General features: G+C 40.9%; 1 protein-coding gene across 1 annotated transcript; it reads left to right on the top strand.

Moving 5' to 3' along the window:
- The first annotated feature begins 21 nt into the window (after positions 1-21).
- LOC138976661 (ceramide synthase-like) lies at positions 22-14,761 on the top strand. Its single transcript, XM_070349537.1, has 5 exons — positions 22-159; positions 5,936-6,019; positions 7,061-7,271; positions 8,154-8,249; positions 8,752-14,761. Exons 2-5 carry the CDS (start codon positions 5,961-5,963, stop codon positions 9,061-9,063), a joined length of 678 nt encoding a protein of 225 aa, XP_070205638.1. The 5' UTR covers positions 22-159; positions 5,936-5,960; the 3' UTR covers positions 9,064-14,761.
- Positions 14,762-16,035: the final 1,274 nt, after the last annotated feature.

The raw sequence follows: 16,035 nt of genomic DNA, 5'->3' as shown, positions 1-16,035 counted from the left end.
TTCAGAGTTGAGCGTCATGAACGACGGATGGACAAACTTGTGTCTTCTGCTAGGAGGAAGCATTTTCTTTCCTCTAAGCTACTTCACTACGAAGTATTTTCTGATCAAATATTTCAGACACAAGTTTAGCCTCGGAGATATATATCTGATCTGCGAAAAGTAAGTCTGTGTTGGTCTCCTTTGTCTTTAGGTTATGCTAAGTTATGGAGTAGATCTATCCTGTTATGATGAACAAGCATTAAATTTCATGTAGGTCATTAGGCCATTAGGGGCACGAGCACTCGGCTCTTTCATGCACCGGTGCACATGTCAGAGTTAGGATAGTCAAAGTTAGGATAGTCAATAGTACTGGTCAAAAGATCAGATATAGGCCTCGCGGCCTTAGACATCTGCAATTTTATCTATCTATCTATCTATCTATCTATCTATCTATCTATCTATCTATCTACCGTACTTTCCGGGTCATAAGGCGCGACTTTTTTCCTCGAGTTCGACGACCCCTGCGTCTTGTATAACGAAGCGTCTAATCTGTGTATGAAATGTGAAAAAAATCAAAGAGACCGCTTGAGTACCAGTCAAACAACTTGTGATAATGCATGTTTCAGCTACTAGGTACTGCCCTGCCTTTGATCTGGCCGCAATCACAGATTTCCACTCTGTTAAACTCGGTCACTGACCGGTCACTGACCCCGGTGCAGGAAGTGTTTCCTCTCTCAGATATGACAGGGGAACCACCTCTCATGGCAAAAACTGGGTCATTGACCCCTGGGAAGAAGGTCGTGTCTGTGGCCCACACACAGAGCACACATATTTTCACTGACCCCGGTGCAGGAAGTGTTTCCTCTCTCAGATATGACAGGGGAACCACCTCTCATGGCAAAAACTGGGTCATTTTGGTGCGCCCTATGGCCCCCTGTGTCCAATGGGTGACTGGATTACAATTTTTGACTCACATGCGAAGCAAAAGTGAGTCTATGTACTCACCTGAGTCGTCCGTCCGGCCGTCCGGAAAACTTTAACGTTAGATATTTCTTGGACACTATTCAGTCTATCAGTACCAAATTTGGCAAGATGGTGTATGATGACAAGGCCCCCAAAAACATACATAGCATCTTGACCTTGCTTCAAGGTCAAGGTCGCAGGGGCCATAAATGTTGTCTAAAAAACAGCTATTTTTCACATTTTCTCTGAAGTTTTTGAGATTCAATACCTCACCTATATATGATATATAGGGCAAAGTAAGCCCCATCTTTTGATACCAGTTTGGTTTACCTTGCTTGAAGGTCAAGGTCACAGGAGCTCTTCAAAGTTGGATTGTATACATATTTTGAAGTGTCCTTGACCCTGAACTATGGAAGATAACTGTTTCAAACTTAAAAATTATGTGGGGCACATGTTATGCTTTCATCATGAGACACATTTGGTCACATATGATCAAGGTCAAGGTCACTTTGACCCTTATGAAATGTGACCAAAATCAATCAATCAATCAAAATAAGGTAGTGAACCACTAAAAGTGACCATATCTCATGGTAGAAAGAGCCAATAAGCACCATTGTACTTCCTATGTCTTGAATTAACAGCTTTGTGTTGCATGACCTTGGATGACCTTGACCTTGGGTCAAGGTCACATGTATTTTCGTAGGAAAAATGTGTAAAGCAGTTCTTAGTGTATGATGTCATTGCTAGGTTTAGTTATTTGACCTTGACTCTGAAGGTCAAGGTCATGTAAAGGTCAAGGTCAAGCATGTGAGTCGTATGGGCTTTGCCCTTCTTGTTTTTAAAAAGAAGGGGGTGCGTCTTGTATAACGAAGCGCCTTGTCACCCGGAAAGTACGGTATCTGTGTCTGTTTGACCAGTGTACGTAACAAGTTCAAGTTTTATTAGTCCATAACCCATGGGGGCATTTTGAACAATAAATACAATCAACACAATCATGATATATGCTAATAAGTAATATAGTAAATAAAAAAAATAAAAAAATAAATTTATGAAAAACTGTTGCAATTTCTATTAATGAAGTCCAAAATATTCTTTAGCAATTTCTTTTTCTTAGTAGCAAACAACTTTTTAAATTTAAGTGCATTAGGTTTTTTCCAATAGTAAGGTGGTAACAACTCAGCTCTTTCTTCTTTGAAAAAATCACAGACAAATAAATAATGGAATTCATCACCTATGACTATGTCTTGTGATACACATTTGGTGCAAATTCTTTCCGACCTCGGGATATTAAGATAACGTTCTTTCTGTACAGGCAAAAAGTTAATGTTCTAAACTTCATCATTGAAACACATTGCTGATATGGCAGGTGTGTGACATAGTCTTCACATGCAAAAATATCTTTAAACATTCGATAATTCCAAAACATTTTTTTTGTTCCAATTTCTGTAAACCATTTATGGATATACTGGTCATACAAGCTTCTTTTTACTTTCTTTTTAAACCATGCGCTTGAGTATTGAACATTTTCTTAAAAAGTCCAAAGGCCAGAGAGACCAACTAAATGCGGTAGAGCGTGTCATTATGTAAGGTAATGTGGCAGTACTGAATGGTGGATCGACTGCCTGTAACAACACGTTTCTTATCTAAAGTTCGTTTCCTGTCTCTTGAACTTCCGGACATTTATACAGAAATTGTAATTAATAGACAGGTACATTGATATAGCTCAATGGAAAGTCTACCTGGATATGGTTAGGGTCTGCCCTGAAGTTTCCAATGTCAACTGTTGTTGTTGTTGCTGCAGACTTACTGTCTTTGGACACCTTGCATTACCCCCAGCGGGTTAGGGGGAAGAATTTACCCCATGCTCCCCAGCATGTCGTAAGTGGCGACTAACGGATTCTGTTTCTCCTTTTACCCTTGTTAAGTGTTTCTTGTATAGAATATAGTCAATTTTTGTAAAGATTTTAGTCAAGCAGTATGCAGGGGTGAGTTTTGGCGCTCGCCCGCTCGCCCCCGGCGACTTCAAATCGCGTCGGGCGGGTTCGAAATTCCTCTAAAATCACCCGCCTGGCGAGTTCAAATTTCGCTGAAGCACAAAGTCGTTAGGCAACGTAGTCAATCGGAACGGCCGGCGAACAAATATCTCTGCGGACGATCTCAAAATCTGTCACTTCTCTACTGCCCACTCATCCCCCCCCTTCCCCCACTTTCAGAAGGACTCAGGACTACCACCAATCAAGGCCAGACACATTGGCTAGACAGCTACCCCCCTCCGCCTCACTTGACCTGTCTCCAGTGCCACGAGCCGCTGGCGATTGCATCAGCAGTCAAAATAGTTAAACCCCCCCTTCGTCCCTCCTCTTTGCGCTATTCACTTCACCCCCTCTCTTATCTTATCCTGCGCTCACCAATCCTTCAGAGACTTTCACATGTTGTAAAACAGTTTCCTCTCAGATAAAAACTCGGTCATTGACCCCGAGTAAGAAGGTCAGTGTCTCGACAGGCAGCTGTGTTCAGATTGCAAGTACCGGTCATTGACCCAGGTCTCAAGGCCAACCAGCTTTTACAATGCATCTGCCTTTGATCTGACCGCCCATCCAGAGCAAACATATTCCCCCTATCCCTCTGTATTTTTGCTTTGATGTGCCTGCTATGTATCACTGATCCAGTTTCTGGGAAATGTATGATTATGTCATTGACTGCAGGGATAATCATTGAGACCATTTTGCAAAATATGTTTAACACCAGCTTTGCTGACCAACTTAGTACAAGTAGTGACAGTACTACTGCTGTCAATTATTTCCCTTCAACTAAGGAAGTAAAAAAAAAAAAACCCGATCCACTATATGTGATAAAGAAGAAAAGACAGACCTTCAACAATAGGACAAGGGATGCAACTCTGCTGAATTAAAAGCATAAAGATCACCTGTGAACAATTTTAGGATCAGGAAATCTGAACATCTGTTTGTTTTCATTAGGAAATAGAAATGAAATATAATGCTTTTGATTATTTATGACTTAAGCTGTGGTAAATTTGGCTGGTATGCAACTTTTATACTTCTGCTTGATCTAACAGTAATATTAATAACACAGACATAAAGAAAAAGAAACAAAACAAGAAAGCAACTTAGAATTTTTTTGTGTGTAGTCAGCTTTTTATACTTGGTTTTACACAATAAAAAACATAATTTAAATTAAAAAAAAAATGCTGATTTACTCTTTTGTAGTGTGTGTTTATGTGGTAAGTAGAGTTCCATAGTAAATTACTTTGTAAATTGTGTGGTAGGGGGTACATAAAGGGGGTAACTTTTAGTGAGGTTTAGTGTGTGATTGTGTGACAGGGTGTGAATGTGATTTTGATTTCTTGTTTCTTTGTGGCGGCTTTTATTTTAAATTCTTTATAAAAACAAGGTTAATTATCATTATATTAAAACATAGCACTTTAGTCATCACGTTTTGTGTGTGTTTGTGGTAGGGCCACACAAAAAAAATAGTCTGTTTACGGTAACCCGACCGACCCTATTTTTTTCGTGCGACCCTAGACTTTTTTTTGGCATTTGGGAAAAAAAAAAAAAATCTTTTGAAAATAACGTAAAAATATGGTTTTTTGGAGAAAAAAAATAAAAAAATAAAAAATCCCGACCTACCGACCCTATTTTTTTGGCCTATGTTACCGTAAACAGACCTTTTTTTTTTTTTGGCCTAGTTATTAGTAGTGCAAATCCACATGTATGCATTATAAGTATGAATGTACGTCTTTTGTGTATGTGGTTAGCACGCGACGAGCCCCTGGGGCGGTTGTAAGAAATCCCGGCAGGTTGGGATTTTGGGGGGCCGGTTCAAATTTTGACTTACCGGCCCCCCTGGCCGGTAGCAAAAAAAGTTAAGGTACACCCCTGAGTATGTAAGAAATGTTAAGTCCTTTGTACTGGAAACTTGCATTCTCCCAGTAAGGTCATATATTGTACTACGTTGCAAGCCCCTGGAGCAAAGTTTTGATAAGTGCTTTTGTGAACAAGAAACAATTGACAAGTGGCTCTATCCCCTCTCCCCCCTTTCCCCGTCGCGATATAACCTTCGTGGTTGAAAACGACGTTAAACACCAAATAAAGAAAGAAAGGACACCTTGCATTTGCATACAAACACAAGTAAAATAGAAAGTTCACAGCGGAAGTCGCCGGGATTGCAAAATTGATAGTTAACTGAAAAAGGGGTTCAGAGCGCAATGTGACTGTTTGCATTCCTCAAACAAAGTAACCCACATATATCCAAGAGGGAAACATAGGACCAGTAAAAATTATCTTACCTATACCATACCTTACTTTTCTTACCTTGTGAACAGGACATTTCATTCCCAGAAATGTTGAAATGATCACTCTGGTCTAGGAGCAGAAGAGGAAAACATCCACTTCCCATCATTGCTGAGTGTGATCATGGGGGCGGGGATATAGCTCAGTTGGTAGCGCGCTGGATTTGTATTCACTTGGCCGCTGTCAGCGTGAGTTCGATCCCAGGTTCGGCGGAAATTTATTTCAGAGTCAACTTTGTGTGCAGACTCTCTTCGGTGTCCGAACCCTCCCCCCGTGTACACTACATTGGGTGTGCACGTTAAAGATCCCACGATTGACAAAAGGGTCTTTCCTGGCAAAATTGCTTAGGCACAGTTAATAATTGTCTACCTATACCCGTGTGACTTGGAATAATAGGCCGCGAAAGGTAAATATGCGCCGAAATGGCTGCAATGTACTGGCCGTATAAAATTTCATCTCACACGGCATCACTGCAGAGCGCCTAGAACTGTACCCACGGAATATGCGCGATATAAGCCTCATTGATTGATTGATTGATTGATTGATTGATCATGAGACAGAGAGAGTGTGTCTGACTCCGTGACTGTGTGTAAGGTTAAAACGATTCACTGCACATTTTCCAGGTTGGCTGAAAGTATGTACGGTCTTGGTTTCTCTAAAGTGTACGTTTCTTTTGACTGCAGATGTACATGCAGCACGCAGGCCGTCATGTCCTGTCTGGTCGGACTGATCGTTGTATCGCAGGTCACCGACATCATGAAGGACACGTAAGTCATACTTGTCAAGGTCATAATTTTGACACTCTTTGTATAGCATTCATTTCTCAAAGTCATACTTGTCAAGGTCATAATTTTGACACTCTTTGCATAGCATTCATTTCTCAAAGTCATACTTGTCAAGGTCATAATTTTGACACTCTTTGTATAGCATTCATTTCTCAAAGTTATTCCTGTATGATGACGGTCGCAGTGGCGTAGTGGATAAGACATCTGCCTCCTGAATGATTCTTCCGTCCCTGTAACAAGTGGATTGATGTCCTGTTGAATCATTGTCTCCCATTCATGATCAGATATCTGTTAGACAGGTGCAGTGGCGTGGTGGTAAGACGTCGGCCTCCTAATCGGGAGGTCGTGAGTTCGAATCCCGGTCGCTGCCGCCTGGTGGGTTAAGAGTGGAGATTTTTCCGATCTACCAGGTCAACTTATGTGCAGACCTGCTATAGTGACTTAACCCGCTTCGGGTGTACACGCAAGCACAAGACCAAGTGCGCACGGAAAAGATCCTGTAATCCATGTCAGAGTTCGGTGGGTTATAGAAACACGAAAATACCCAGCATGCCTACTCAACAAAAGCGGAGTGAGCTGACTATGCTCTCAGAGTATAGTGTGGGGAACCCAAATGGGCAAACGAGCTCACACGTAACCAGAACATTCTGGAACGCTGAAGAAGAAAGAAGAAGATATTTGTAAATGTCGGTTATAAAATAAAAGAATAAAGAACACATTGCAATTTTCTCCGCAACGTCCCAGTGGCATCTAGCTTGTGAAGACCCTGATTACAGAGAGATAGAAACAAACGGAAAGACAGATTCACAGGCACACAAACAAATGCACATCATACATACATGCACACATTATAATGTACTATAGTACTGTCCTAGCAAGCACATACCTGAAAGGACAGATAACATACGTTTAAGCTTTGTCATTTATCTTTCTATTTAATTTACATTTTGTCATGCCATATATTATATGGCAAAAGGAAGACAACTCTACCTGTGGGATAACAACAGCTGAATATTTTTTCAGACACTGGTTGATCAACGCGTACGCTTGGTTCGCTCTTCCATACTTTGTGCACGATGTCTGGGCCATGTACATGACCTTTGTTTACAACGGGAGCTACAAGAGCGAGGGTCTACCACCGAAGGATCAGGCGTTGAAGATGTTTGTTTGCACCTCCCCGCTCCTGATAGCCCACCACGTCATCATGCCCTGCATCATTTTTCCGTGCATCATTGTGAGTATGCTGTCATGTTTTAGCTGTTTTCTCGGGAAGTAAAACTTTTACTGTGGAACTCCCCCCCCTTTTACGACCTACCAAACAATTTTTTGAATTAACTCCATCGGGTTTGTATGTGTTCTGGAAGGGTGACCTTTTCTTGCAAAACCTCTGCCAAACATTGCAGGGGCCAATCACTAGCAAGGGGTGTGTGTGAAACACGTGGACGGGAGGACGTGTTTTAGACAGTCCCCTTGCTGATGATTGGCCCCTCTAATGTTTGGCAGAGGTTTTGCCAAAAAAGGTTATTCTCCCACAACACACACAAACCTGACAGTTATTTTCAGAATTCGTCTATTAAAGTTTGTTGAAACTTATACCTCCACGATAATTCAGTTTGGTCATCTGTTAGCTGTACGAAAAGCTGCTTTTATGGGCCCCCCGCGGGTTAGGGGGAGTCCCATATTGGTTGGGACGAGAAAGAATTTACCCAATGCTCCCCAGCATGTCGTAAGAGGTGACTAACGGATTCTGTTTCTCCTTTTACCCTTGTTAAGTGTTTCTTGTATAGAATATAGTCAATGTTTGTAAAGATTTTAGTCAAGCAGTATGTAAGAAATGTTAAGTCCTTTGTACTGAAAACTTGCATTCTCCCAGTAAGGTAATATATATATTGTACTACGTTGCAAGCCCCTGGAGCAAATTTTTGATTAGTGCTTTTGTGAACAAGAAACAATTGACAAGTGGCTCTATTCCATCACCCCCCTTCCCTCCATCACGATATAACCTTGAACGGTTGAAAACGACGTTAAACATCAAATAAAGAATGCTTTTATGGGATAGACTTAAGTGTGTTGAAGTACTTTATGTTTATGACCAGATATTGTGTGTATGTTTCAGTTGCTAAGGAAGGATGCAGGTGACTTTTTTGTGGCAACGTTTTACATGATTGAGCTGACTATACCATTCATCTCTGCAAGAGCAGTGTTAGCCCAGGTGAGACTGCTATGTATTTCCTGTGAACATATGTATTAGGATGGATGGACTCTTTAAGAAAGTTTTCATAACAGCGTTTGTCAGTATCATGGGAAACAAAAGTACCCTATGACTAAGGTGACGACGAACCAATTCAGCGATGTTCATCACAACCGATGAGGCTGCTTTTGAGCCCGTAACGAACTGACAGAGACTTCTTTGAAAAAGTGTGTTTGATTTTCTGTGTATAATTGTGTGTGTGAGAGAGAGAGAGAGAGAGAGAGAGAGAGAGAGAGAGAGAGAGAGAGAGAGAGAGAGAGAGAGAGAGAGAGAGAGAGAGAGAGAGAGAGAGAGAGACAGACAGAGACAGAGAGAGAAAGAGAAAGAGACAGAGAGAGAGAGAGAGAGAGAGAGAGAGAGAGAGAAGAACGTACAGGTGTGTGTTCACATATGAGTGTTGTGTTATTTTACCAGCAGTTATCATTCTTCATGCTCACACCTGTATTTTTCCCCCTTTGTGCAGCTCAACATGCAGAAGACGGTGTACTACATCATAGTGGGGCTACTCATGCTGACATCTTTTTTCGCTGTACGAGTGCTGGTGTTCCCATACCTGTACTGGCGCTACGCTGTCCATGCCGGTATCAGTATACTGGACGTCCCAACGAGAATACCCATTAAGTGCAACCTGGTTTGTTTGATGATACTGCTGCCACAGCTGTACTGGTTCTGGTTAATGCTGCGAGGAGCTGTCAAGGTGTTCTACAGAATTGGTGTACGTCACAAGCCTGAACCCAACGGGATTGCAATGAACGGCTTTGGAAAGAGTAAATAAGAACAGTGACCTTAGTCCTAAAGAAAACGCATCTCCACAATAAGTCTGTATCAAAACCTCAAAATATAAAGAAATGTAAGAAGAAGGATGAAATTATAGAACTACTCATCTTCTGTGATGCTTTCTATATCAGATTATCAAAGACATTGCCAGAGGCAAATGCTAAAAAGCAGGAAAATATGCAAACTTGTCCTGATTTTTGGCTAACGTAAGTGTAGCCTATGCGATCGTAACTTTGTCTGTCTGTGCGTGCGTATGTGCGTGCGTGTGTATGTCTGTGGTAGAAACTTTAACATTTCGTCATTTGAAGACGTCACATTATGACGTAAGAGGGTTAGACGTCACGCGAAGGAATTACTGAAAGTCTCGGTCATTGTTATTTTGAGCGGGCCGAGACTAGTTGGCAGTCGTGTCCCTGTAAGTAGGCTACATGCAGACAGACAGATCTAGATCTAGTGTCTCGCTTTCTTGCACAGTGTCACCCATGCTTACTGTGTGTGTATGTGTGACGGAGTGATTGAGTTTGTGTTACTGTTTGTCGATTTCTTACGTGAGCCTTGAAGGCTTCGCCTCTTGTTTTGATTGGTTTTGAATCGGAGATGGATTTGTCAAGGTGCAACATATCATTCAGTCCTGCGTTCAGAGACAAATTCCAGTCGTACATCTGTGAGCTGCTTAAAAAAACTTGGGTTTGAATGAATCAGTCAAAGCAGAGATTCTTTATTTGATCCAAGCAAGTTCAGATGAAGCAAAAATTGTGAGAAGAGTATTGTCAACAGGATAACTCAACTTCTTTAAACTAAGTGCAATATTTGCTGTCATTATTATTATTATTATATATCTCAGGTGGCAAGAATAATTGCTGACAGTGTGTGTGTTTTTGTGTACCATACTTTCGGAACTAAAAGGTGCAGCTTTTTAACTCGACTAACTGACCCCTGCGCCCTATTGACTGTTATGGCCTTGTGTATGGCTGAAGAAGAGTAATTACATGTGCCAACGTCACCATGCGAAGAAAAATAACACCCCCTCTGCAGTGATATGCATGTTTCTGCTAATTTGACCATGGCACAGTTTCCTCTCAGGCATCAAAGGTGTCCGTCTTAGAGATTAAAACTGGTAATTGACCCGAGGTCAGAAGGTCAGTGTCCGCAAACAAGGGCAGGCAGCAAGTCTCGGCTGAAAATATCGGTCATGGACTCGAGGTCAAAAGGCCAACCACCTATTATAATGCAGTGGCTTTGATCTTGCCGCACATCAGGGAACAAACATATTTCCACTCTCCATTTCCTTTGGTTTGCGCCCAAGACATGGGATTGTGTTGATCTTTCTCATTTTAACATCAATAGTGGGGGTTGCGCCTTTTTGCAAAGAACCACCTTATAGTCCCGAAAATACAGTAGTGTTTAAGTGTGTGTTCGTCTCTGTGTGTGAATGTAAACTGATTTGGTATCGCTTCATAGTAACCACGCCTGCCTTGCGTAGAATAGCTTGGATAAACACCATGAATAACTGTACCCTGGTCATAATGCACAGTCAGCAATTGAGCACTCTACATGAACTCTATTGTTAAGTGCTGTTTCAATGGATGATTTTCATCCACCTTTCAGTGTACTGTATTTATGAACATTTTTTTCAGTACAAAATCACTGGAAAGTTGTCTCTATGTGAACAGTCAATAGCTTTCCAATTCGTATGGCTAACTTCTTGCCCACTTTGCTGCACCACCATCTGAGTGACTTCTACCTGATGAAAATTGGTGGATCTAAGTCAGCTATATGAACTGTGACCGCAACACGGTGGCCTAGTGGTAAGGCGTCCGCCCAGTGAGCGGGAGGTCGTGGGTTCGAACCCCGGCCGGGTCATACCTAAGACTTTATAATTGGCAATCTAGTGGCTGCTCCACCTGGTGTCTGGCATTATGGGGTTAGTGCTAGGACTGGTTGGTCCGGTGTCAGAATAATGTGACTGGGTGAGACATGAAGTCTGTGCTGCGACTTCTGTCTTGTGTGTGGCGCACGTTAAATGTCAAAGCAGCACCGCCCTGATATGGGCCTTCGTGGTCGGCTGTGCGTTAAGCAAACAAACAAACAAACAAATATGAACTGTGCTCTTGTCATCAGATCTCTGTTTCAACTGAAACACTGAACAAATGGTATTCAAAGTGTAATACTTCCATCTGTTTTTGTTGAAATGTGTAGTTATTTGTTTTTACTAAAAAGAAAAGCCTCCAGAGAAAATGGTCGCTAGATCTTGTAAATGATTTGTTGATGTTGTTTAAAGCCTTGAAGCCTTGTGTGGTGTTTAATATGATCTCTTTGCAGCATCACATCATTTTAATCCTTGCGGTTCAGACTCTGACTTAGTACATTTGCGACACTTGGCTTCTTGGACCAAAATACAGAGATAGGTGCAAAGTCTTTTTATATTTTTGTCTTTTTTTTTTTACATCAGCTTACTCTAGAGGGAGCATCAAGGTATGCTCTTTGAATTTTATGCTTGTAGTGTGGTACTTTATTTTGAATTTTGACTCCGCATTTGAGCATTGCATTTGAACTGTGCCATTTGAACTGTGCTAGCTTTAGTTTGTTTAAAAGGTTGTGTAATACTCTGTGCATTATGAACTGTGGTGGTAAAGTGCTTGACTATGACATCTTGCTCAAGTCAATGTGGCTTCAGTTCATGAAATTCAACAATGACTATACAAACCACTATACAAACCACTATACAAACCACTATACAAATGTCTCTTCTTGACCCTCTTTTAACGAGAAAAAATCTCTGACGTCAAAATTGAAGCATTGTTTGAGAAGACATCACAATGTTAACAATCAGGCATGGGAATGGAAATAAGTAAAAAAGGCGGAAAATGTTTAAGTAATAACTAAGTCGACGGCGTGAAGCGCCTATAGCCTTACTAGGGGGTCCAGAAATGTTTTTCTCCAAAGAACCCAAATGGTGCAATTTGGTGTAATCTGAGCTCCAAGTTTGCCATTAAATTCAGTTTTTAGAACCATTTTTGCCTCCCCCATTTATTTTTTCGGCGGACACTTTTGCTTTTTCAGCGGAACAAAAAACAAATTTGGCGGAAATTTGACATCTGGTGGACAATTCCCATGCCTGAATAATGTTGTCACCAAAAAATACTTTTGATAATGAAGTTTCCAGACATATGTCTGTCTCCTTTTTCAGGTGTACCTCGTTACTGTACAAGTGTTCTCCATGGCAACAACGCCTCTGTTTACCTGCATATCTTGCGTCCACTTTTTTTTTTTGTATAACAACTGCAACTCGTTATGTCACAAATCAAGTTTTGCACAAACTTACTCGCCCTTCTACAGGGGCAGTTGATGGCTTTTGCACTAAATGATATTCATGGTAATGCAAATCTGTGCCTCAAGTATATGCTCTCCACAGTTTTAGATATTAGTATTTGTAGACAGTCTCATCTGATAAATGGGCCTTGTTTGCAGACATATCAGCAGTACCTGCGATGTGTGGACCCTCCCATGAGAGGACACCTCCCTTAAAGGGACACCTTCTTTTGTCCCTTTTTATATTATCTCTACCAAATGATACCTGTCATGAAAGGCCACCTGCAATGAAGGGACACTTGGCGTGTCCCAAGGGTGTCCTTTCATCGCAGGTACCACTGTAGCATAATACATGTAGTCTGGCATGAGATTATTCATTTTTGTCCATGCATTTTCCAGGGCAGATATGCTTTCAAGCTTTTTTTTTTCTCCACAATTGTTTGCTTGGTATTCTTGTTTATTTTTTAAGTAATACACTGTGGTGATTACTACAATGTATCATTCATTGTTTGAACAATCATAAATGTCTTGTGTACATTCACTGTTTGAACAATGATAAATGTCTTATGTACATTCACCTGTTCTTTGTTCTCTGCAATGTTGGGGCCAGAGTTGTTGTCCCACCTCTTTTTGATGCCTTTACGGTAAAACACCTCCCCCTACATCTTTTTGATGCCTTTACGGTAAAACACCTCCCCCTACATCTTTTTGATGCCTTTACAGTAAAACACCTCCCCCTACATCTTTTCCGTGCGCACTTTGGTCTTGTGCTTGCGTGTACACACAAAGGGGGTTAAGTCACTAGCAGGTCTGCACATAAGTTGACCTGGGAGATCGGAAAAATCTCCACTCTTAACCCACCAGGCGGCAGCGACCGGGATTCGAACTCACGACCTCCCGATTAGGAGGCCGACGTCTTACCACCTCGCCACTGCGCCCGTCTAAATTTGCCTCCAATTTTAGATTTCCTCCTTTCTAAGATGTGGTTTTGTCAGATTTTTGGTTATGTCTCAACAAAAATCCAAATTTTCCCTTCTGGGGTATAAAGATTAAACTACCTTGTTGCACTAACATGCACATTTTTCTGCTGTGTTTTTTCATTCTCCATTGCGTAATTCATGTTATGAGCTTTTATCAAATTTCCTCCACACAATCATGTGTATTAACTAAAATGTTTGATTTGAAGTGCAAATTATTGCAGAGTAAATAACCACAAATGAGAACACGAATAGCAGTACATTTTGTCCTCAAGTATTGAGAACCTGCTGCCAGTAGTCAAGCATACACTTGAACACAAAGATTTGAGTACATTTGTTTATCAGGTGCGTCTTTGGTTTTACATGTACTTGCATCACTTATGCACTGGGTGGCCGAGTGGTAACGCACTTGTGCTCGGAAGCGAGAGGTTGCGAGTTCGACCCTGGGTCAAGGCGTTAGCAATTTTCTTCCCCCTTTCCTAACCTAGGTGATGGGTTCAAGTGCTAGTCTTTCGGATGAGACGAAAAACCGAGGTCCCTTCGTGTACACTACATTAGGGTGTGCACGTTAAAGATCCCACGATTGACAAAAGGGTCTTTCCTGGCAAAATTGTATAGGCATAGATAAAAATGTCCACCAAAATACCCGTGTGACTTGGAATAATAGGCCGTGAAAAGTAGGATATGCGCCGAAATGGCTGCGATCTGCTGGCTGATGTGAATGCGTGTTGTATTGTGTTAAAAAAATTCCATCTCACACGGCATGAATAAATCCCTGCGCCTTGAATATGTGCGCGATATAAATTGCATTAAAAAATAAAAAAAATAAAATAAAAAAAATCCCTGCGCTTAGAACTGTACCCACGGAATACGCGCGATATAAGCCTCATATTGATTGATTGATTATGGGCAGAATATACCTGCGCAGTTTCAGCGGCACAGACGACGCACTGCATATTATTTATGCCATGATAGGAATTATGACGAGTACTTGGCCTGTTTTCCATTCATGCAACGTGTAGCGGGCTGGGGTAATCTGCAGTGCGTCGTCTGTCCTGATGAAGTTACATAGGTGAGCGGATCCCCTTATCAGCACTGAATAACAGGAGATTGTTTATGTTTTGTAACCGGAAGTTTTGTATTTACGTTGATGGTGAATTTGTCCTGCAAATATGTTTATTGGAGTTATGTTGCAAAATATTTCAATCAAGTTATGTAACACACATGTGATACATGTAGTTAGAAAGTCCCTCTCTGTAGGAACTCTATTAATGTTGAGTTGAGTTTTGTTTCTTGAAGATTATTTTCACTTGAGTTCTGTTGCAATATATTAAAAGTTGTGTTATACATTCATGTACGCTTGTGCCTCATAGCGAGAAAGCAAAGAGGTGACTCACCTCAAAATTACGTTGCGTCACTGTTTTGTTCTTTCTTCATGTGCATTCATGCGTCCGTGTGTGTGTGTGTGTGTGTGAGTGTGTTACTGTGTGTGTGTTTCTGTGTGTGTGTGGGTGTGTGTGTGTTTGTGCATTTCTGTGTGTAATTTGGCCCATGTTATCAAAATACCAGACAACAGAGACGGAGAGAAAAAATTTCTTCAGTTTAAAAAACAAAAACAGCTTAAAAAATGTGCGTGTCAAGCACTTTAGCATAAACATTTGCAAAGATCTTTTTATGTACTCTTTGTAATTGAATCTGGACAAAAATTAGCTTAAATTAAGACATGAACATCCTACACAGATAACTTTTTCAAGCAACTTTAATTTTAAACTCATCGTACAGATTTCAGCTTCAAACAATTTAAAATCAATAGTAATACTTGGTTCACTATTAAACAATTTAACAATCAATAGTAGTACAGAGTTCATTGACAGTTCAGATTTCATTTTCAAACAATTAAGAATCATTATGATCAAACATTTTATTTCCACAGAATAAGACAACATCAGTGTATATCATCAGCATTGATGTGAAGAAGAAGACCGAAAGACTGATGCATAACAAACTGCACATCCTAAATGTACATCTTAAACCAGATTTTGCACCAGATCAAATAACACACAGAATGATACAGAACCGCGTCTGGAAATACATACGTTCAAAAGGGCATATTACTCATTAGCTGAATTTTTCTTGAACTCCTCAGAAGAATCACCAAACATTGTGCCAGGAAACAGAGCAAGATATCCCATCAGATAAAAACAGTTAGACTGGCTAAAACAATCATATCATCTTGGTAAGGGGTGGGGGTGGAGGGGTAATACAGAAAACAAGAAGGGCAAAGCCCATACGACTCACATGCTTGACCTTGACCTTTACATGACCTTGACCTTCAGGGTCAAGGTCAAATAACTAAACCTAGCAATGACATCATACACTAAGAACTGCTTTACACATTTTTCCTACCAAAATACAAGGTCAAGGTCATCCAAGGTCATGCAACACAAAGCTGTTAATTCAAAACATAGGAAGTACAATGGTGCTTATTGGCTCTTTCTACCATGAGATATGGTCACTTTTAGTGGTTCACTACCTGATTTTGGTCACATTTCATAAGGGTCAAAGTGACCTTGACCTTGATCATATGTGACCAAATGTGTCTCATGATGAAAGCATAACATGTGCCCCACATAATTTTTAAGTTTGAAACAGTTATCTTCCATAGTTCAGGGTCAAGGTCA

This window comes from Littorina saxatilis, linkage group LG9 (assembly GCF_037325665.1).
Source record: "Littorina saxatilis isolate snail1 linkage group LG9, US_GU_Lsax_2.0, whole genome shotgun sequence".
In the NCBI taxonomy this organism is placed as follows: Eukaryota; Metazoa; Mollusca; class Gastropoda; order Littorinimorpha; family Littorinidae; genus Littorina; species Littorina saxatilis.
Note: the sequence above shows the minus strand (reverse complement) of the source record. Positions and strands in the feature narration are given on the sequence as shown.

What these genes read in the sequence shown, in the direction of transcription:
- LOC138976661 (XM_070349537.1), top strand. Translation starts at nt 5,961, where the DNA reads ATGTCCTGTCTGGTCGGACTGATCGTTGTATCGCAGGTCACCGACATC. An exon ending in TCATTTTTCCGTGCATCATT is followed by an intron (nt 7,272 to 8,153) that starts GTGAGTATGCTG and finishes TGTATGTTTCAG; the next exon opens with TTGCTAAGGAAGGATGCAGG. An exon ending in CAAGAGCAGTGTTAGCCCAG is followed by an intron (nt 8,250 to 8,751) that starts GTGAGACTGCTA and finishes CCCTTTGTGCAG; the next exon opens with CTCAACATGCAGAAGACGGT.